Source organism: Alosa pseudoharengus, unplaced genomic scaffold (genome assembly GCF_046254945.1).
Source record: "Alosa pseudoharengus isolate Yale_2024_CS ecotype anadromous, Long Island Sound unplaced genomic scaffold, YU_APseudo_1.1 YU_APseudo_1.1_scf_12, whole genome shotgun sequence".
Taxonomy (NCBI): Eukaryota; Metazoa; Chordata; class Actinopteri; order Clupeiformes; family Clupeidae; genus Alosa; species Alosa pseudoharengus.
In genome coordinates, this window is record NW_027468587.1 from 3791122 (window position 1) to 3814085 (window position 22964).

The 22964-nt window shown below is 42.4% G+C and overlaps 1 protein-coding gene across 1 annotated transcript in view; it reads right to left on the bottom strand.

Annotated features, from left to right (window-relative positions):
• Positions 1 to 3817: 3817 nt before the first annotated feature.
• The window catches only part of LOC143118716 (NXPE family member 3-like), a 41582-nt gene continuing 22435 nt past the window's right edge, over positions 3818 to 22964 (bottom strand). The window contains exons 3-8 of the mRNA XM_076279791.1: positions 17319 to 17696; positions 15961 to 16379; positions 11856 to 11926; positions 9784 to 9990; positions 5878 to 6215; positions 3818 to 4249 (exon numbers count right to left, since the gene is read on the bottom strand). Coding sequence (XP_076135906.1) covers positions 4055 to 4249; positions 5878 to 6215; positions 9784 to 9990; positions 11856 to 11926; positions 15961 to 16379; positions 17319 to 17696 — 1608 coding nt within the window. The 3' untranslated portion in view covers positions 3818 to 4054. The remainder of the gene's footprint in view (positions 4250 to 5877; positions 6216 to 9783; positions 9991 to 11855; positions 11927 to 15960; positions 16380 to 17318; positions 17697 to 22964) is intronic.

Here is a 22964-nt window from a genome sequence, read left to right on the forward strand (position 1 = left end):
AGTAAAGCAGTACTCTGATGTGCATGCTTTCACAAACTTTTGTAAACAATCTTAGCACTTTAAACATTGACTGTTTTGAAGTGCATGTAGGCAATATAGTATAAAAATAATAATTGTGATATCATTACAATTTGATAGGGGTTGGGAGGAGGGGGTGGGTTCATGTAGGTGGGCCCTATGACCCCAAAGTATGCCTTGACTGGGCCTCAGGTCAAAGAAGTTTGAGAAATGCTGATGTAGACAACAAAGCAGCAAGGAGGCGTCGTGTGATCATTTAAACAAGTTTTATGACAAGGTCGATGAGGGTGGGAAAAATCGTACATTTCTGTGCAAACTTTGCCCGCACTTCAGTCACATTGTCTTTTAAGAAAATGCAGTCCTTTTTTCGGTTCCAGCAGCCAACAACCTCAGAACTGACCCTTCAGGCCTCTCAGCAGGCGCTGGCCTTTAACCGCAGCCAGAAGAGAGTCAGCAGAAATTTGATTGCCTTTAAAAAATCTGACTTCTTAAAAAATCTTAAACTGGCTGCATTACGTGATTATTTCTGAGATTCTGATACGTTTTTAACCATGACCTATACACAGTTCTGGTTTGAAAATGTATCTCTTAAAATAATCACTTTATGCAGTCAGCTTAAGATGGCTTACTAGCAACTAACTAATTACCCTAGCAACAACCTAGAAACCACCCCTGTAATGTCAACCTAGCGACCACCATAGCAACCAGCATAGCAACCATGTTATTTATGCGTTTTAGCTTATTGGATGTTGCGTTAATGCAGACAACTTTTGATCCGTGTGCCCGATTTTCATAAATGAGGTACCGTTGGAATCCTTGGATGAGGCCGAGTTCCGTGCCACTGATCAAACCCACTCTTGCAGTTCCTCGGAACTGCAATTCTAGTTAGTGGGTTTGATCCAGCAAGACCACAGCATGGCTGAAAGCCATGCTGTGGGCTTGCGGAGCAAGCCCACTATTGTTCTTCTTAAGTTTTCTTATTATTATTATATCTTCCTATTCACCCACTTTTTGGCCGAACTACTGCTCCTAGACCGTTTGAGCTATCGACGCGGTTCGAACTCCAAAAATTCAGGCCCGAACCGGTGTAACTTGCTTGTTGATTTCGTGTCGCTGGCCCTTGTCGTTTTCGCGGTATTCCCGTTTTTCTGCGTTTTTTGGGCCCATTGAAATGAATGGCGGAATGTTCAGAATTCAAATTTCGATTGTGACATCACAGCTCTAATTGCTTAAGCTTGCACCTGGAAGAGTTCTAAGCCACCTGGCAGAGCTCTAATGGGCTGGGCTGGGCTGTCTGTGTATATGAAGGTGTGTGCATGTAACTTTTGACCCGTATGTCCGATTTTCATAAATGAGGTACCGTTGGAATCCTTGGATAAGGCCGAGTTCCGTGCCCCTGATCAAACCCACTCTTGCAGTTCCTCGGAACCGCAATTCTAGTTATTATATCTTCCTATAAGCCCACTTTTTGGCCGAACTACTGCTCCTAGACCGTTTGAGCTATCGACGCGGTTCGAACTCCAAAAATTCAGGACCGAACCGGTGTAACTTGCTTGTTGATTTCGTGTCGCTGGCCCTTGTCGTTTTCGCGGTATTCACGTTTTTCTGCGTTTTTTGGGCCCATTGAAATGAATGGCGGAATGTTCAGAATTCAAATTTCGATTGTGACATCACAGCTCTAATTGCTTAACCCTTAAAGGAGTACCGTCACACCAGTGTGACGGGAATGTTGAGAAATGAACGTTCTAAAGAATATCTGGGTTCATTGAATTCAACATAGAATTTTAGAACCTTCAATTGTTGCGGAACTTAGAATGTTCAAAAACCTACACCTTTAAGGGTTAAGCTTGCACCTGGAAGAGTTCTAAGCCACCTGGCAGAGCTCTAATGGGCTGGGCTGGGCTGTCTGTGTATATGAAGGTGTGTGCATGTAACTTTTGACCCGTATGTCCGATTTTCATAAATGAGGTACCGTTGGAATCCTTGGATGAGGCCGAGTTCCATGCCCCTGATCAAACCCACTCTTGCAGTTCCTCGGAACCGCAATTCTAGTTTTATTGTTTGCCATCTCATAGCGGGTGCTCTAAACGTATTCTAGCGTTGGCCCATGACCAAATCAAGCCAATAATAGCCAGTAGCCACAATAATGACTGGAGCCAGAGCCCTCAATAGCCACCCTGTTTTGAAAATAATATTGAAGATAGTATTGAAGATAACGCACAAAACGGTCAGCCTGAGCGGACAATTACGTCCCCAACTCATCTAAAATGTGGAGTCTTTACTTTGAGTTGTACACCGCAGATGGTAAAGTAACGGTTAAAGAGAATATTGTCTGCGGACTCAGCAAAAAACAGTTTACTTACGCATCCACGACGTCCAATCTTTGCGCTCACCTGTGGAGTTACCATCCAAATGAAGCAGCGGTGTCAGAGGCACAGTAGACGGCCAGAGCATCGCCAGGCGTCCAACATCGTATGATTGCATTTCCGTAAATCCTAAATTATGTCCAGGGTCTGCTATTTACTTAGGCTGCAAAGCACAAGTATTTATTTGAGGTATGCTTATTCGAGGCAGACCTTTATTTCTTACATTGTACGTTATTGTGAGACATGCGTTTTGTTTGGAGCGGCATACCAGGCTATCAAAGGCAGACGATTTTCGGCTTTGGTATGGGATTTAATTTACTTTTTGACTTTTATTATATAGTTAAATGTTGAGGCTGATGGGCATTTAAATATAGAGGGTATTTGATGATCACTGTAAAGTTTCGTGTAGTTGAAAAAGTGTTGGAATTTCCAGCTGTTTGCGAGACAAGGCCATTTTCATTCATTGAACGTGCGCTGTGCTCTAATGGAATCCTTATTGCATAGAGAAGTAGCCTAAATTGAGTTTTTTTTTTTTTAATTATGCATGGTTTACTTTTTATTAAATTCGTAGGCTGGAATGCCTCGCGGCAATAATTGTGTTTAAATGTAGTAGCCTAGTGCTTCAGCCTCTGGCAAGCTCCAAAGGGGGCGGCTAGGTTGAGAGCAACGTGTTGGATGGTGTAACGAGACAAGGTCTTTATGCCGCTGTTCATATGTTTAGGCTACGTTTGTTCGGGACAAACAACAACGAAACAAGATCAATACAATTTTCTTTATTTGTTTATTTGTCATATGATGGATAAACAACCATAATATGCACGTCTTCTCATAGGATCCTCAAGAAATACGCACTGAATAACGTTTGGCTGTAGCCGCCGGATAGGTACCCGCCCACCAACATGTACGCGCATGAGAGCTCGTGCCCAACACGGATTTTCGTGCATGGAGCTGGTTCCAAATGCTCCATGCAGCGCCATATTTGAAAATGGCGTATGCTAACATGCCGAAGCTAATCTGCACGCTCTTGACCCCCTGGTCCAGACCCAACAGTACAGAAAATAAATAAACAAACACACATGCACACAGACACACGTCTACACACACACACACACCATCAGCCCACATGGCAGACATATAGCAAAGCCTGAAGCCTAAATAAATAGTACCCCCATAATGGAGGAGCAATAAATAAATAAAAAATAAAAAGAATCCAGTGTTAAAAGTTAGCATGCCGCACATCATGCCGGCTTGTCATGTGTGTAAATTAATGCTCACCAGAAATGAACACTTATCCTATTAGGCTATCTCTTCGGTGATCCAAGAAAGATTATCTTTACATTTTTTGCATTTTCAACATTTATTTTAACTAATGAAATAGAAAATACATATAAGAAAAAAATATATATTTAACACATTACCCATTATATATATATTTTTTTATATTATTTTTTATTTTATTTTTTTTACCACATTTGCCATGTACTGTACCTTTCCACATATTGTAAAGAATGATTCCCTCTTCCTTAAATTAACTGATACAATTTGTTTACGGTTTTCTAGAAAAAAGGGGTGGCTCAGCTTACCCCTCTGCTCAATTTAGCCCGTTCTCCCCTACTGGGCCCAAGGCCCCATATCACGGGTTATGTTATTCACCCCTGATATCGGGCTTCTTACCCGGGGCAGATAAAAGAGAGAAGAATGTCCACTTCGTTTTTGATGATCACTGGGCTAGGATGGACAGTCTCTTTGTCATAGTGACAGGCGGTCATCTGCCACACATCCAGGATGTAAACTCCCACGTCACGGAACACTTCTCGCAGGATTCTATCCAGCTGCAGGGATAGCCAGTCAACGCTACCGAAATCCTGTAAAATACACACATAAACACATTGGATGGACTCCAAGCCACTAAAGAGCCAGAACTGTATACGAACACAGAAAGACAGCTAGAGTGGTGAATTTGACAATGTGTCCGATTAGAACCACAGACTGCATCTTTGAGATGAAAGATTAAAAGTAGTTGGGATTTAGACTGAGACATATGATCTGGGGCCTATAATAGAGAATGTCTATCTTTATAGAGAATAGAGAGTCTTAATGTCTGTCTGACATAAGAACATTGAGTGTTTGGTAGTTTATTCATCTGAAAACTCTCTCTCTCACACAGACACACACACACACACATACATGTACATCAGTCTAAACCAGGGGTGGGCAAACTTTTTGACCCCCCCCCCCCCCAACAACACACACAAAAAAAAAAAAAATTTATATGCTATCCTATCATTTCATCATTCAATCCATAAAAAGTAATTTTGTTTTTACATATTAATTGCTTAAAAAACATACTGCTAATTTAGTGCTGTTTAACACATTTATAAATTGTGCACTGTCGCTTTAAGAACAATTCCCGTTTAGTTCTCAATGATCTTGTGCCAGCTCCGCTCCCTATGGCTAGTGCTGTGCCTATGGCTACTGCTCCGCTATGGCTAGTGCTCCGCTATGGCTAGTGCTGTACTGTGCCTATGGCTAGTGCTGTGACTATGGCTACTGCTCCGCTATGGCTAGTGCTGTGCCTATGGCTAGTGCTGTGACTATGGCTAGTGCTCTGCTATGGCTAGTGCTGTGCCTATGGCTAGTGCTGTGCCTATGGCTAGTGCTGTGCCTACGGCTAGTGCTGTACTGTGCCTATGGCTAGTGCTGTGCCTATGGCTAGTGCTGTACCTATGGCTAGTGCTGTGCCTACGGCTAGTGCTGTACTGTGCCTATGGCTAGTGCTGTGCCTATGGCTAGTGCTGTGACTATGGCTACTGCTCTGCTATGGCTAGTGCTGTGCCTATGGCTAGTGCTGTGCCTATGGCTAGTGCTGTGCCTATGGCTAGTGCTGTGCCTATGGCTAGTGCTGTGCCTATGGCTAGTGCTGTGACTATGGCTACTGCTCCGCTATGGCTAGTGCTGTGCCTATGGCTAGTGCTGTGCCTATGGCTAGTGCTGTGCCTATGGCTGTGCCCTCTCACAGTTTATAAATGGTCAGTAGTGGGAACCACCGTTGCGTTCATGATTTCCTTTTAAACGTTTCTTATAAGAAGGAGATATCAATTATCAACAATGACAAGCCAGCTGGAACCTGCCGCGCTCTCTCTCCCTCTTGTGAGCACTCAGACGCGTTCCCAATTAAATGGAGGAGCGTAACGTTCAAGTTAGATCTGCTGTGAAGGAGATAACAAAGAGTAGGTATCATCTATCATCGCTATAACATGATGTTTTGACATTGATATTGTAAACATTCTCTAAGAAGAGTGAAAAGCAGTTTGCTGTAAAGCTAACCAACGTCGTCTCTATCGCAGGAAAAAAATAGCGAGCAGCGTGATGAACAAATTAAGTGCTCGGCGGACCGAATCCGGCCCGCGGGCCGCAGTTTGCCCACCCCTGGTCTAAACTGATCCCTGCATTCCAGTGTATGTGGTTAGAGAAGGGAACTTGAAATATTCACCGGGAAGCCTGTATTAGCCGTCTTGATGATGACCTTGGTCGATGGCTCACGTCTCAAGAGGTCCACGACTGCACGGCGGATCTGGGACACCCGGTGGGCAAAGTAGGAGTGTGGGAATAGTTTGAAGTGCGCCCAAATGTTGAAGACGATAACAATGTGTGGGCCACCAGCAATGCCATCGATCTCGTTACTAATGTAGTGCATATCCGCAAACTTAGCCCTGGGGTTGCGTCGGGGGACACCATGCGTGCGGTAGTTCAGGTCGATGTTGTTCCCCAAGTCCACAGCCAAAAAAGGCCCATTGTGGGAGTGTGAATGCATCTCCATGCGCCTGAAACCTGTGAGGGGACAGTGTGATAACATGCTTTAGTGTAATGGACAATTTATGTAATGTTAGAAGTTCTCTTGAGTACTATGACTCTAAATAAAAGGAGCAAGATTCACCCAAAAAACCTCCTGGTATTGGGTTCTGTTGGTGGATGTTGTTGACACATAAGAGTACTTTAGCTCTTAATGTTTGTTTGTGGGTGTTTTTGTAGGAATGTGGATTTTTCAGATCATTTCCAGTTTTTCCCGCAGAATTGGATTCAATTTGTGGTGGTAGCTGATTGTCTTTTACATTGTCTTGGTAGTGTGTAGTAGGTCTAATTGAATGTATGTCACTTTAAGACATTTGTGAGTGAGGAACTCTTTAGTTTTAACACACTTAAAAGGCTACTGATATGTGTGGATGCAATTCATAATTCATTCGTTTAAGTTAAAATAAAGGTTTGTAGTTCTTCTCCTTGAGACTAGCTCTTTTGAATTCTGGAAAACACTTTTTCCATTTACATTGGGATTTTGCAAACATTCAGTGTCAGAGTTAATTAAATGAATAGTCCTGCACCTAGTCGAAATTGATAAGCAGCTGTCCATATTGTGGGTCCATTACGAGAGAGAGCGGGGCGGAGCAAGGAAAGGCTGTGTGCGTAAAAAGCGCAGCTCAATGAAACAATTTTAGCTATTTTAAATAGTACAACATAAAACATTATTGTGTGGCGGCCAGTGTTGATCTTGTGGCGACCCGCCACAGATTAGTCAATGTATGGGAAACACTGATTTCAGAGAATCATAGAAATGCCTATGGCTCACACCTATGGTAGCCTCTGTTTGTTGTTGTTTCATCCTAAGTATGTCATGCAGTGTCAGGCTTCCACTGATCTTGACTCAGTTCTGCCCTGCCTTGGTCTTGGCCTTGTCTCAGTTCAGGTGGTCTTGAATACAACACTAGTGGCAGTATTATAGACAAATGTGACCCTGCAAGGCGAAACCAGTCGTCTTGCGCACAGTGCTATTTTGAGAAAATCCACGATAAACAAACGTACGGGTTAAAATGTTGAATTTCACGTTTTTGCATAATTCAACAGTATACAGTCTACACTTTAATATTGTGAACAAATTTCACGGATAAACATATGTTTTGACTGTTAAACCCTGACTTTATTTAGGTAAAGATTAAACACACTAGCAGTCATTCCATTTGTCCACGCCGCTATAAGGTTTTACGGTAGAGCTAAAATGTAGCCTACTCATTAGGCTACTCGTTACTCAATGTGCAAGCTCTCTATCGTTCTTGGCAGATGTAACCGAATATGAATGTGAAAGACTTGCCTTTCAGGGCACGAACGGTCAAAAGCACGAACTTTCAGAAATATCCTGGCGTCATTTTACGGACCAGGAGAAGTTTTACTTAAAAAGGTGATTTTCTCCTCTTCTAGCGTATCGTGACAGGAGAACCATGCCAACTTTGGATGCGGTTAACTTAGCGATACTTTTTGCAATACCCTCGATATACATATCATTGGAAAGCTTAGTCAATGGCCGTTCATGTGAGCATTGTACATTTGTACATGTACATTTTACCAAAACGACTGGTTTCGCCTTGCAGGGTCACAAATGGTAAATGTAGTATATGAGTTTTATGAGAAAAACATAACATCATGAAGGCATGATGCAGATTATGCAAGGTGATTTCCTAGGCAGGTATTGACTTTGGACTATACTGAGGCGAAGCACTGCTACTTGGGGCACAGAGATTGTCCTTGCTAGCGAGTAAGACAAGGTACTCATGTGTTGCGTGATATCTCTGCACCCAAGTAGCAGTGCTTTGCCTGGGCTTTGTCCAAATATAATCCCAAGTCAATATCTGCCTAGGAAATCGCCTCGTCTTAAGTCAGATTCACTAAATATTTTTGTGGGAATTTTTTTGGGATTTGGTAAACTATACATTTTTGGAAAGGTTATTGTATAAGGAGTCAGAAAATCGATGTTTGCATTTGCCCAGATGTCTATGTGGCCATGTTTTTTTTTATTTACTTTTGTAAATATCTTGGCTACTGAATGAGCTGGAATGTTGAAATTTGAATCGCTAAACCCACATTGTCAGGGTCAGGGAATCCAATGGTGCTAGTTACAAAGCTACAAGACTTTACCCCATTAATCCATAGATGCAATAGCAATATCATTGTAATGAAAAGTTCTTAATATTTAATTTGTCATGTTCCCAAAAACCATGTTATTTTATCATCCCATTGAAATACATCCACAATATGGGTAAAAATCTGTGACTATTCTGTATGTTCATTTGCCTTGCTGTTTTTTTTTTAAACTCCCCTGGTAGGGAAGACTATCAAATTGCTTTTAAAATTCAAATAAACATTAGCATAGCCAGGCTACTTTGTGTGTGGATCACTCTCAGCACCCATTCTAGTAGGTTTACAATGTGCATGTCTTTGAAATCATTCCCACAATAAATATTATGTTTATGAATATGTAATATGAGTGATAACTTGTTGATAAAGTGAGTAACTTTTCATTACAAAGATATTGCAAAAATACAACCACACAAAGTAATTTTTACCTACTCATGCATCGAAGGGTTAATATGGTAAAGTTAAACTAGCATCAATGACCATAACAGTGTGGGTTTACCAGTAACATTCCAGTTTATTTAGAAGTCGAGATATTACAATTTAAAATTTTATGACAGCCATTTTTTAAGTATAAGTATAAGTATATATACTCTTTTGATCCCATGAGGGAAATTTGGTCTCTGCATTTATCCCAATCCGTGAATTAGTGAAACACACTCAGCACACAGTGAACACACACACACTATGCACTCATATGCACACACTAATCCCCGCGCAGTGAGCTGCCTGCAACAACAGCGGCGCTCGGGGAGCAGTGAGGGGTTAGGTGCCTTGCTTAAGGGCACTTCAGCCGTGCCTACTGGTCGTGGTTCGAACCGGCAACCCTCCGGTTACAAGTCCGAAGCGCTAACCAGTAGGCCACGGCTGCCCCCAAACTTTTTTTTAAACTTCAATATGACTGCCATATACCTGTAGACATCTGATCAAATGCAAACATTGATTTTCTGACTCCTTATGCAATAACCTTTCCAAAAATGTATAGTTTACCTAATCCCCCAAAAAATCCCACAAAGGTTAAAATCTGAGTATAAGGAACCTGACTATACTCTGCATTGCCATTTGTACTTCTAGTGAATACGCAGACCACAATAAGTAATTAGGGACTTTTTTGTTTGCTCACTTTTACTCACAACATGCTATCCAGCGACAAAAGATTCCATTCACTATGCTAAGCCAAGCTAGCGTTAGCGCTGCCAGACTAAGACAAGGCATGCATGGAGACAACATGCTTTTGCCCACTAACTCTAGGGGTTTCATAAACGGTGGCATGTTCCTTTAAGATTTCGAGATTTTGTGTGTTTACATATGTATGTGTGTGTGTGTGTGTGTGTGTGTGTACTGTCTGTGTGTGCGTCTGTGTGTGTGTGTGTGTGCTGTATGTGTGTGCGTCTGTGTGTGTGTGTGTGCGCATAAGGGCAACTTCAATGCGTCTTACTTGGTACGGAATTGATGATGAAGTTGTACCACTGTAAGAGAGTGGAGTCTCCCATCATGTAGATGTGTTTGTCCTTCAAACACTGAGTTTTGTCATTGGCAGCGTCGAAATGACGGGTGGCACACACAAATGACGTCCAAACGTCATTCATGTAGAATCCTGCTGGGATCGGTGTGGGCATTCCAGGTTTACATTTCTCTCTCTGTCCTAAAGGTGAGACAGTATGAGGAAGTATGATGAGTGGAGGTAGGATTTATCTGGGTCCTCCTGCAGATAGCTGGGTCTCCTCCCACTCACTCACATGCTCTCATAATGCTCCCACTCACTCGCATGCTCTCATAATGCTCCCACTCACTCGCATGCTCTCATAATGCTCCCACTCACTCACATGCTCTCATAATGCTCTCATAATGCTCCCACTCACTCGCATGCTCTCATAATGCTCCCACTCACTCACATGCTCTCATAATGCTCTTATAATGCTCCCACTCACTCAATCGCATGCTCTCATAATGCTCTCATAATGCTCCCACTCACTCACATGCTCTCATAATGCTCCCACTCACTCGCATGCTCTCATAATGCTCTTATAATGCTCCCACTCACTCACTCACATGCTCTCATAATGCTCTCATAATGCTCCCACTCACTCACATGCTCTCATAATGCTCTCATAATGCTCCCACTCACTCACATGCTCTCATAATGCTCTCATAATGCTCCCACTCACTCACATGCTCTCATAATGCTCTCATAATGCTCCCACTCACTCACATGCTCTTATAATGCTCCCACTCACTCACTCACATGCTCTCATAATGCTCTCATAATGCTCCCACTCACTCACATGCTCTCATAATGCTCCCACTCACTCACATGCTCTCATAATGCTCTCATAATGCTCCCACTCACTCGCATGCTCTCATAATGCTCCCACTCACTCATAATGCTCCCACTCACTCGCATGCTCTCATAATGCTCCCACTCACTCGCATGCTCTCATAATGCTCTCATAATGCTCCCACTCACTCGCATGCTCTCATAATGCTCCCACTCACTCACATGCTCTCATAATGCTCCCACTCACTCGCATGCTCTCATAATGCTCCCACTCACTCGCATGCTCTCATAATGCTCTCATAATGCTCCCACTCACTCACATGCTCTCATAATGCTCCTACTCACTCACATGCTCTCATAATGCTCTTATAATGCTCCCACTCACTCAATCGCATGCTCTCATAATGCTCCCACTCACTCGCATGCTCTCATAATGCTCCCACTCACTCGCATGCTCTCATAATGCTCTCATAATGCTCCCACTCACTCACATGCTCTCATAATGCTCCCACTCACTCGCATGCTCTCATAATGCTCCCACTCACTCGCATGCTCTCATAATGCTCTCATAATGCTCCCACTCACTCGCATGCTCTCATAATGCTCCCACTCACTCGCATGCTCTCATAATGCTCTTATAATGCTCCCACTCACTCACTCACATGCTCTCATAATGCTCCCACTCACTCACTCACATGCTCTCATAATGCTCTCATAATGCTCCTACTCACTCACTCGCATGCTCTCATAATGCTCCTACTCACTCACATGCTCTCATAATGCTCTCATAATGCTCCCACTCACTCACTCACATGCTCTCATAATGCTCCTACTCACTCACATGCTCTCATAATGCTCTCATAATGCTCCCACTCACTCACATGCTCTAATAATGCTCCCACTCACTCGCATGCTCTCATAATGCTCCCACTCACTCGCATGCTCTCATAATGCCTTTGTAATGCTCTCATAATGCTCATAACTGTAGATAGTTCTTAAATGACCTTTAACATCTGTCAAATCACTACATTACACTAAAAAAAAAGGATGTGAAAGAAAAATAGACAGTGACTGTGTCGGTTTTCATATGAGTGCATAGTGTGTGTGTGTGCGCGTGTGTATGTTTGTCTGTGTGTGTGTGTGTGTGTGTGTGTGTGTGTGTGTGTGTGTGTGTGTGTGTGTGTGTGTGTATGCTTGACACTGATACACACAGATCCAAAGCAAAAACATACCAATAGTTGAATTAGAGGCAAGGACTTTAATTACTCGTGAATCACCCTTGATCCAACGCTGCACATATTGTCTGAGGAAACATAAAGTGGATGACATCTCACAATTTTTTTCCTGTAGCTTAAATCTCACAGCACCAATAAAATGGGTTACAGGTTTGAGTCCAAGTGAACATTTGTATCCATTTTAAAAAGCAACCCCTCATTTGCGATCAGCAACTTCCTATGGCTATTTTACCAGCGATAAGACCTGCTCAGAGTGCAGCAGAAGTGCCGTTTGCCCTATTAAGAGTTTATCTGCCATCAGAATGATTTTGGTAATGTTATTTTAAGGTATGAAAACTCTCAGAGTAGGCTACCTTCTACCACTGAAAAGGTATGGCTAATGGAGTGAAAATGAAATCTAATCGAATGAACACATTTACTGTAAGTAGGCTACAGATGTAGTATTTGTGGAACCAATCTCATATCATGTTTGATATTGTCGTAACGGCAAAACTAGAAAAAGACTGACTCCGACTGACTTAAAACCGCTAAGATTGGCACCTTACACTAAATGATCTAGTTGACGGGAGCACGCCGCGATTCCAGTACAACTCCCATGATTTCTGTCCGACTTTGGAAATTTAGTCGCCGACTGCGAAAACCCGCAAATATACCGCAGACCCAGACGACGTACTGAAGGGAAATTAAAATTGAGCGGAAGTACGAAGGAGGGCAGGGCCAGGCTAAGTTTAGGCTACAGCACCAATATTACGATCCATATACATAATCAATTCTAACCACTAAATTTATATTCAAAGTGTACCAAATTGATACATTTAAATGTTAAAATATACAAAATTGTCTTACGGGGGAGCATGCCCCCGTACCCCTCTAGGGGGTCTTCTGTCCCAGTGCAGCTCGAGATCTAGTGATGCCCCTGTTAGGGGCTGAGCCCCCCAAAAGGTCTGATCCTATAATTGACCATTTGTGTTATTTCTCACAGATAAGCTGTTTGTAACTGTGAACCACTACGCTTTTGAGAAATACCCAATTGTTAAACCACAATTGCAATGATGGACACAATGTTATGACGATGGTTAGACAACGTTTTTAAGAAACGTACTTTGGACCAAAATATATGACTACAAGAATAAATAGAAATATAGCTGCAAGCAGCAATGCGGGGGCCTAGCAGTGCGCTATAGCAGGAATGGCGTTGCCATGGCATGAGCAAGCACTCACATCAAGTTTGATGGCAATTGGATAAAGAACGGCTGAGAAATAAGCTCATTTACTTTGTTACAGCGCCCCTAGAGGCCAAAATACACCAATGTCCTTGTGTGTCCTCACAATCAGGTAACAGGTCCTTATACCAAGTTTGGACTTTGTACACCAAAGCGTTGCTGAGATACAAGCTCACTTCCTGTATTACAGCGCCCCCTATAGAGGCCACATAATGCCAATTTTGTAGTGCGTCCTCACAATCAGATACCAAGTCCCTGTACCAAGTTTGGACTTCATACTTTAAAGCATAGCCGAGATGTTAGCCCACTTCCTGTTTGGTGGCTTCATTGCCATATTTGATTGGCTGTCACGGGCAAACAAAAATGAAATTAAAAAATCTGACAAGTATCGTTTGTGCGGCTCGGTCTGAAGATCATCTCCGCCAAGTTCTGTGACAATCGGATGAAATTTGTAACCGCTGAAACTTTTCGTAGAGTTTGGACTAAATCCAATATGGCGGAGGGCCAATATGGCGGAAAGTGATAGGATAGGGGTCGATGAACTCTGTATGGTTCAAGGATTCAGACACTATCTCAATTGTGAAAATCAGACAAAAGAGTCAAGGATCACGCGCATGTCCAGCATTGAACTGGTGGTGGCGCTAGAGTGTTCAATGTATATGCATAAAAATTGCTGTGAGTGATTGGGACAGTGTTCTGACTAATGGTATCGAGTTTTGTTAATGTAACTCAAAGCGACACGGAGATGTTAGTCCACTTCCTGTTTGGCGGGTGCATCACCATATTTGATTGGCTGTCACGGGCAAACAAAAATTAAATAGAAAAATCTGACAAGTATCGTTTGTGCGGCTCGGGCAGAAGATCATCTCCCCCAAGTTCCGTGAAAATCGGATGAAATTTGGGAACGCTGAAAGTTTTCGTACAGTTTGGACTAAATCCAATATGGCGGAGGTCCAATATGGGGGAAAGTGGCGTAATAGGAGTCATTGAACTCAGGTCGGTCCAGGGATTCCAACAGTGCCTGATTTGTGAAAATCGAACGCACCATTCAATGGTCACATGCGTGAATGCAATCCAGGTTCGACCCATTGGTGGCGCTAGAGTGTTGGGCATAGAGTTCTGTAAATTGGCAAGAGTGATCATGGAATGGTCCTGAATCAGTGCACCGAATTTCATAACTTTCGACCCAGCGGTTCAATTTTCGGCCAAATTTTTGGTGGTGGCGCTAGACGGCTGGGTTTAGAGAGCAGTAAATGAGCGTGAGTGGTCAGTGCAGTGTCCCGAAACTTTCTGCCAAATTTCAGCACTTTTTAGCCAGGCATCTATGGGCTGCCATAGACTCCAATGGCAGATATATAATAATAGGAAAAGCTAGTAACTCAATGGGTGCCTTTGCAGCTTCGCTAGGCCCCCAATAAATAGAATAGAATAAATTGTCCTTACAGAGTCACAGTTTGTATATGTTTATGGTTATTGCTGATGATTTGTTAATTTCTGTTATTACACAGCTTTTCATAATGCTGCAGAATGCTCCATTCACTTGAATGGGCCTTCCCAACGTTCGGTGGTCTGATATTTCTCGATAACAGACCGTTGCTAGGTATAACAGACCGCTGTAAAGGAAAATGGGTTTTGTGCTTCTTATTCACGTCTTTCATATCACTCCGCAAGTATTGGAACTTCATTCAAAAGTGAAAGAAGATGGTTGATCAGCTGTGTTCTAAAGAATGTTTGGTAACACTTTACGGTAAGGGTACATGAGGTACATGCATGAATTAATTCATGATTTATGCATTACTTCATTCCTTTATATCTTATGAATCATCAGGAATTTACATGAGTTCATTAATGCTCATTAATGACCTCATGCATGAACAACACATCAACTAAAGCATTAGGTACGGTTGGTCCATCATTATGACTTATGATTTCTTAAGCATTATTATCATGATATGTCAGGTTAATTACTCATGAGTTCATCATGTTTGTGGCCCCTCAACTAAAGTGTGAACAATGTCATGTGTTTACAGAACTGCACAAGTTGTGTTCAAATCAGAATTTGAGTAGTGATGACAACATTTTTGGCAGAAAAAGAAATCATCATGATCATTCTTAATAACTCATAAATCATAATATGGGAAGAGCGCTGCAGCGAGACGCTCTTGCGTTCCGTCCCCACTTCCTACAGACACCTGCTGATTGTGGACTGTCTGGGACATGACCAAGGCTGTCTCCATAGCAACTTGCTGTGTTATCGCTATGACAATCCTGCGGACTGAGGCACTAAGACTGTGGTACCAGGCGGAGCGACTCACCAGGCCTACACATACTGTACATCTAACACATATACAGACATGCAGTCACCCCCCCACTACCCCCCATCCCACGCCTTCACATACATCTAACACAAATGGCTGCAGGACCGGATGGCTGCTTGCTTGCACTGGTACCCTACCCACCCCCCCCGTTGCAAGCCGTGTGTCTTTCACGTAGTTGTAAAGTGTATGTGCTAATGTTGCTGAGGTGTTTTTTTCCTGTTCCCACACTGTACTCCCCACAGGAGCATAGTCTGAGGGTTGCTTTTTCTCCTCATGTTACGCTGTATTCTCCTCCCCTCTCCTCATGTTATGCTGCTGTATTCTTCCTCAATGCCCTGTCTTCCTGTCCTGTCTACCCCCTCGTCATATTATATGTATGTTTGTGTAATGTATGGACAGGTTGATGGTTAATTTCGCTGGTTACTTGTGACTATGTCACAATAAAGGCCTACTACTACTAATGTACATTGAGTTGGACTGAAGTTTCGCTAAGAACCATAAACATAAACGTGTCTAAATAATGAATTCTATTTCAATAAAAAACAAACTTTTTTTCCTTACCCGTTCATGATTGCCTTCTCAAGGTCTGTCCAGTGATTGATGTAATAGGTACCCATACCATGGTGCACCAGGGTATTGCATGGCAGAGTCGGGGGTTTACGGCAGCGCCACGTCAGCTTTGCGTTTAAATCTGGGTATTCACAGCAGCAGGGCTCCTCGCCTGGCAGTGCCACCCCTTCCCATTTGACATTGCAGGCCGCCTTCTCCTCCACTATAGCACCCTGAGAGTTCATGCCATAAAAGTAGCCATAGTAGAAGCCACGGTCAGGGTCTGTTTCCCGGTGTCGCTTGAGGACCTGCACAGCCTCACTGGAGTGAACCAGAAGGACCGCCACCGATGCCTCCCCCACCCATGGTAGAGTAAACCGGGCCAAGTAGGTGCCATTCTGATGATCCAGTACCTCTCCAAACACACTAGCCTACCAAGCAGGGGAAAGAGGAAATATTTAGCAAACATTTATTGGTCAGACCTGTTTTCAGATGGAGTCACCTTACATTCAGTATAGATAAAAAAGTGTGTTTTCCCAGAACCATGACCACATACCAAGGTGTTGTTAGCAACTTGCTCTACCAGATGAATTAAAGGCAAGAGTTAATTTGTGCCGGAGCACACTCTGTGACCTAGATTTGGACCTATTGGATTGGACCTATTGGATTGAACCTAGCTCTGAGCTCTGTCACTTCACAACTGAACAATAATGATGTCAGGAAAAAACTAGGAAATGAACACTGAATCTAAATGATCCTACTATAGGTCAGCTTTAGGTGTCTGTGATAATGGCATGTGAGGCTAATTAGTAGGACATTAGTTTCCTACTCAGTGCACATGAACAAAAAAAACCCATGACATTCGTTTTGTTCTCTGTGGAAGAAAAATGTTTTTCGCTTGCTTCTCTTTTTGCAAATTTGGAACATGAACTAAAGTCTGTATGAAGATCATGAAAAGAAAACACATATTTTCCACTACAGGTGTCTGACTGGGGGGCAGTTTCTGGGAGTGAATGATTGTGGTAACATCATATCCGTCTACACGCGATGTGAGTGAGCGATCCGTTTAATTACATTGTTTTCATTTGGAATGTTCTAACTGTGGGTAACGCAAAGCTGTGCTATGCAGGGCAATGCAACACAATATTTTGAGCAGGACGTTTGTCGAAGGCCCCATCTCTATTTTCTTCCTTTCAGCCACTTGCTCTGATATTTTGAACAAGATATATAATGCTTTATAAACAACTAAATGCATATAAATGCATTATAAACAACTAACCTAGTTCTCATTAACACAGAGAAAATTATACAAAGCAAAATGATTAAATCATGAATTATGAACTGAATGGGTGGGGAAAATATGAAATTACCTTTAAATTGTCTGAAAAAACCTTTACTTTGAAGAAATCTCCTCCATAGCGTTTTGGCTTTCCGGTGAAGTCCTTGGCAACAATGGTGACATGGAGCTCCTCTCCCACATAGTAACTGTCCTTAACGTTATTAATAACAAAGGTGGTGTGGTCCGGACTGGTGCACATGTTTACAGTGGTAATCTCCTGGTCCGGTCCACCCCATTGAACTGCTCTCTGTATCTGGTCCCACTCCTCCGCGCTTAGGTCCTCTGGGATTTTGAATGTTTGTGTTTGTACTTGTGCTTTGTTATCGAGTCTCTCAACTCTGTCGTTGGCCTGCGGCAGGGGAGGCTCATAGCCTTTAGTGTTTCCAATAATGTAAAACCACCACAACACCTGAGAAGAGATAAACAAACAAAAACATTACCATAGTCGTACAACCCCCATGTCAGCTATCATGTAATAAAGCATTATGTAGGATGATCGCCATAATTTGGGCCAGTGATTACACAATCAACAGACTTCTCAACTGTTTTTATATTGAAATATAGTGTCACATATTCTACATCTTATATGTCAATTATATTACAAGGGCCACTGTCTCCAGAGCAACTTGGGGTTAAGTGCCTTGCTCAAGGGCACAACGGTGGAAGTCGGTAATTGAACCCACAACTTTTCAGGTTACTGCATGCTAGCCCAGCTCCTTAACCACTACACCAGTGTTTCCCAAACTTTTTTTCTGGCGACCCACTTTTTAAAAATGACAGACCATCGCGACCCATTTCACTTCAAATCTACCCTGCAACCACCAATATTGTTTTAGGCCACAGGTTCTCCAACTTTTCTATGCCTCCTCCAACCATACATTGCTATAGGATCTAGATAGATAGATCCTGCTTTGAACACGGTAGTGTTGGATTTTGAGCACCATCAGCGTGAAAAGTTGGAAATGACTACTGAAAAGATACGTTTTTAATGCGCATCCGAGAGTTTGGGGAAATTCTCGCATGTTGCGCATTCGTCAGCATAGCTGTTCCTGTATTTCTAAAAAAAAAAATGTTGTAGGCTACATTGCGTTGCAGACAAATGGGTCCATAACACTGTGGACGTCAATTCCGATGTAAACAGCAAACAACTCAAGTCGTTATATTGTATTGTTGTATTATATTATATAGTCGTTATATCAAAACAAGAGGCTTTTGGGCAATAGCCGGAAGAATGCGCCTTTACTTGGAGTTCGCGAGGTAGAAAACGAGAGAAATAGTGTTTAAAATGTCTATTTAAATTGTAGCCTAATATAATGCACTGTTGTGCATTTTAAATCAGAAATAAGAATGTGAGGAGGTTGCTATTAACTTTAAAGATTGCATCTACAATGTAAATTGAATATCCTTATCCGGTCTATGGATGTCTGCTTTAGTTGACAGCACGGTCACTAGATTTTAATCGGTAAAGTTGAGGAACTGGCAGGCGCGTAGGAAGCGTGGGGGATGTGGGTGTTATAACGTACACAGTTTTGCTGGAACACGATTCTATCCCCCACACTTTTTGTCAGATTAAATTGAAAGTAAAATATGGAAATAAACGCTCCCGTAAAGTGTTGGAACCGTATGTATAACACACACACAGAGACACAAATAGGTCTGTTGATTTGATTGAACGGTCATCCAGCCAATCACATCAAGTTATAGTTGGGTCATCTATAGCAGTTCCGTGACCGTGGAGAGCGAAGGTTCGTTTTTCACTAGATAAGGTTAAAGAAAAAAATTAGCCGGGGTGCCCCTCACAAAAATGTGGGGAAATTTTGTGAGAGCCCTATATCCAATATGGCTGCCGTAAGCCAAGCTGGATATGAACTTTTTAATGGTTTTGCCCACAGCGCTGCATTACACATGGTTTTTGAGACTATTTAGGTCAAGAAATTCATAAATGATAGATTTATAGATATGACCTATTTCTGACCTTCAAATTCAAGATGGCCGCCAATTTTTGGCTCTTTAAATGTTGATGTTTCAAAATAGTCATAGAGCTGTAATATTAGGCTCAAATGGAAGCTCTGCTCACACTGAGTTCAGTTATGGGCAGTAAAATTACAACATACACATAGGTCATCAGATGTCTGTCATTTTTTATTATTTATTTATTATGATTTATTTATTGAATTAACAAAAAACACTCTCCATCTGAATCTGTTGAATCTCCACACCGACTCCTCTCATCATCACTGCTACTCTCATCTGAGCTTTCATGAGGTGTGAGCTGCTGGGGCAAGGGGGTGTGACGCACTGGTCGACACTTTACGTTCTCAAGATGCTCTTGCAGGTTGTAATGGAGCTGGAAATATGAAAGGTAGTTTGTCCTTTCCATATGAAGATTCAAAAAGTCATCATCAGGTGGGACATGGATTGTACACTTATTCAGCAGGCCAGATCAGAGTTTCCAAATGGCACAAACTGAAGAATATGAGTACAATCCGTCTCCCACCTGATGATGACTCTTTGAGTCACACCTCATGACTGCTCAGATGAGAGTAGCAGTGATGATTAGAAAGAGAGATAGACTCCTGACGGGCAGCCGTCCAACCACATGCTCATTGTACCCCTACCTATGAGCCTACTTCAGTCCATCAACCCAACTATCACACCAGCTAACACACGTGATCAATGCTTCGTTAACCTCTGGCACATTTCCAACAGCATTCAAAATGGCCCGGGTAACACCGTTACTTAAGAAAACTTCTCTCAACCCTGCTCAAGTTGAGAACTACCGTCCTGCTTTACGCCTACCTTTCCTATCCAAAGGTATCGAACAAGCAGTCTCCAAACAGGTCTCTGAATTCCTCTCACCGAACAACCTTCTGGATCTAAATCAATCTGGGTTCAAGAGGGGCCACTCAACCGAAACGGCTCTGCTGTCTGTAATAGAAGCCTTAAAGGAACCCAAGGCGACCGCTCGGTCATCAGAACTCATTCTACTTCACTTACTCTTATACATGGGAATCTCCAGTTCTGCTCTCTCCTGGTTTGAATCCTACCTCACAGAATGCTCGTTTAACGTATCATGGCTTGGACAGCTGTCTGCACCTCACTATCTCACCACAGGGGTCCCCCAGGGCTCAGTGCTGGGCCCTCATCTCTTTGCTATCTACACCACCTCTTTGGGACAGATTATCTGTTCGCATGGCTTCCCATACCACTGCTATGCAGACGACACACAGCTCTATATGTCCTTTGATGTATATGATCTTGGATTGCCTCTCAGACATATCTACATGGATGAAGGCAAACTACCTTCAGCTAAACCTCTCAAAAACCAAACTGCTGGTCCTCCCAGCTAAACCTACTATACATCATGGCATCAACATCAAAATTGACTCCCTGTCTGTTATACCTACATGGCTGCAAGAAATTTAGGAGTTGTTCTTGACAACCAACTAGCCGTTTCGCACTCTACAACATATGGAAAATCAAGACTTACTTGACTCAAGATGCTACCCAGCTCCTGGTACAAGCAATCTCACGACTCGACTACTGTAACACCTTCCTGACAGGTCTCCCAGCCTGCACAGTGAAACTTTTGGAATATTTCTTTTTTTTTTTTAGCTTATGCACCCTCACACTGGAGTCCCCAGTTCATATACAAAATTTGGTATCGATATGTGACAGTGTTCCTGTGATATGGACGACTTCCTGTTTCGGAGCTTCGCCGCCGATTTCGTTTGGCTGTGACGGGCAAACGCTTTCGAAAATCAAAAATCCTTCTAGTAACTTTTGTGAGGCTTGGTCCAATGATGATGTACGTCAAGTTTCGTGGCGTTCGGACCAAATTTGTGACCTGTGAAAATTTAGTTTCGCTTTCTATTCAATCCAATATGGCGGACGAACGACACGCCCACTTGACGTCATCTTCTCGAGCAAGTTACACCGGTACTGCCCGGACGTTTTAAAGTTGGAACGGTGTCTCTGTCTCAAAGGGCCTAGGCACAGGGAGAAAAAATTTAAGGGAGACGGGAATAATAATAATATTAATAATAATAATAATAAGAAAACTTAAGAAGAACAATAAGTGTGCTGCTTTGCAAGCACACTTAATAAGAAAACTTAAGAAGAACAATAAGTGTGCTGCTTTGCAAGCACACTTAATTATTCACCACAATTACTTTCATGGAGGTTCCAACCGCAGAGATAATATACTTTTGTCGCTGATTCTAAGATGCCGCAGTTTTTTTTTTCTTTTTCTCATCGCTTTGGTGACAGCTCCCAGGTAAGGACGCTTTTTTCTGCATTTCTTCTTTGGTGATGAACGAAGGTGGATCTGTAAACCCGGGCGGTTCCTGCTAACCACAGTTTGGAACGGGCGTTAAGATATCGGAAAAGGCATTCTGAGTGAGTAGACATTTGTGGCAAAACCGTCATTTAATAGTGGACACAAATTTGTGCTTCCCCGATTTTGGCAACATTTTGGCAAAACCGTAACTTAATAGTGGACACAAATTTGTGCTTCCCCGATTTTGGCAAAACGTCGCACAAGACGAATTAATCCATATTTTGTAAATTGCCCTATATGTGTTGGATGACATTGGCTTCTATGAAGCCCAATCCAGATAAGGAGCCTCTTTATTGGGTATAAAGAGTAAATAGGTTAGCGAGTGTGCTAGGCAACTCAATATTAATCACTGTGGTATAGTGAGCGACCTATTTTCCGCGGTATTAGGGTACTTTGGCCAGTTCCCAAGAAGCTACGTAGCTTATGCCCCTTTTTGTTTACAGAACATGTCATTCCTTCATTACCAAAACAGAATATTAGACAGAACTTGGCGCTGCTGTTTTTTTGTTTTTATCACCAAAGATGTATGAGCGGCTAGAATCCAAAGTGTTAAGCTAACACTAGTCTTGTTTTGTTTTACATCTGAATCCAGGATTTTTGTCGTAATCTTTTTCAAGTGTGCAAACAACATAAGCTCAAACAGCATAGGCTCAAGAGAGCATGGTTAGGCCTCTTTTAAGTACGCCTGAGCTAACTAGCTGCCGCTAGGGGCGTCTAGATGTCTTTGTGAGCTAATATGAGCTAACTGAAAAGGCTTGGCTAAACTTCTTTTGTTCCGTTTTTTTAAGCAGGAAAATATTCTTGCAGCCCGTTTAAGTTGTCCTCCAGCTCCATGGAGCTGTGTGTGTCCAGTATGAATGAATGCGCGTGTGGGCCGGCCCTGTGTGTGTACATTTATTTTTAAATCTTTTATTTCTTTATATGTGTTTGTTTCCATTTTTTGTTTCAAGTCCTTCTGTTTTGAAATGTATGGGTGAGGAATTGTTGCAAGTTTATAATCTTATCAGGATCAAGGACTTGGTATCAAGTAGCTTTTTTCCTTTCCTGTAACTTTTATTTCCCAGCTGAAATGGATTGCTGTTTAACATGTTTTAGGAAACAGGATTATCTGAACTGTTGAATGTTGAAATGATGTTCTTTCTTTTGTCTTTGTTTTCTTGGGTCAAAAGTTTTCACACCTTTTGCTATCTTATCTCACTGCCTTTGTTTTTTTTTAGCATCACTATATTCTATAACCAACCCCCCAGCTTCTCCCCCATGGATACGGAGCTTCACTGGGGAGATATGAACCTATGAGGAGTGTTAATGGGAGACAATTGGCATTGTTGATTTCAACCA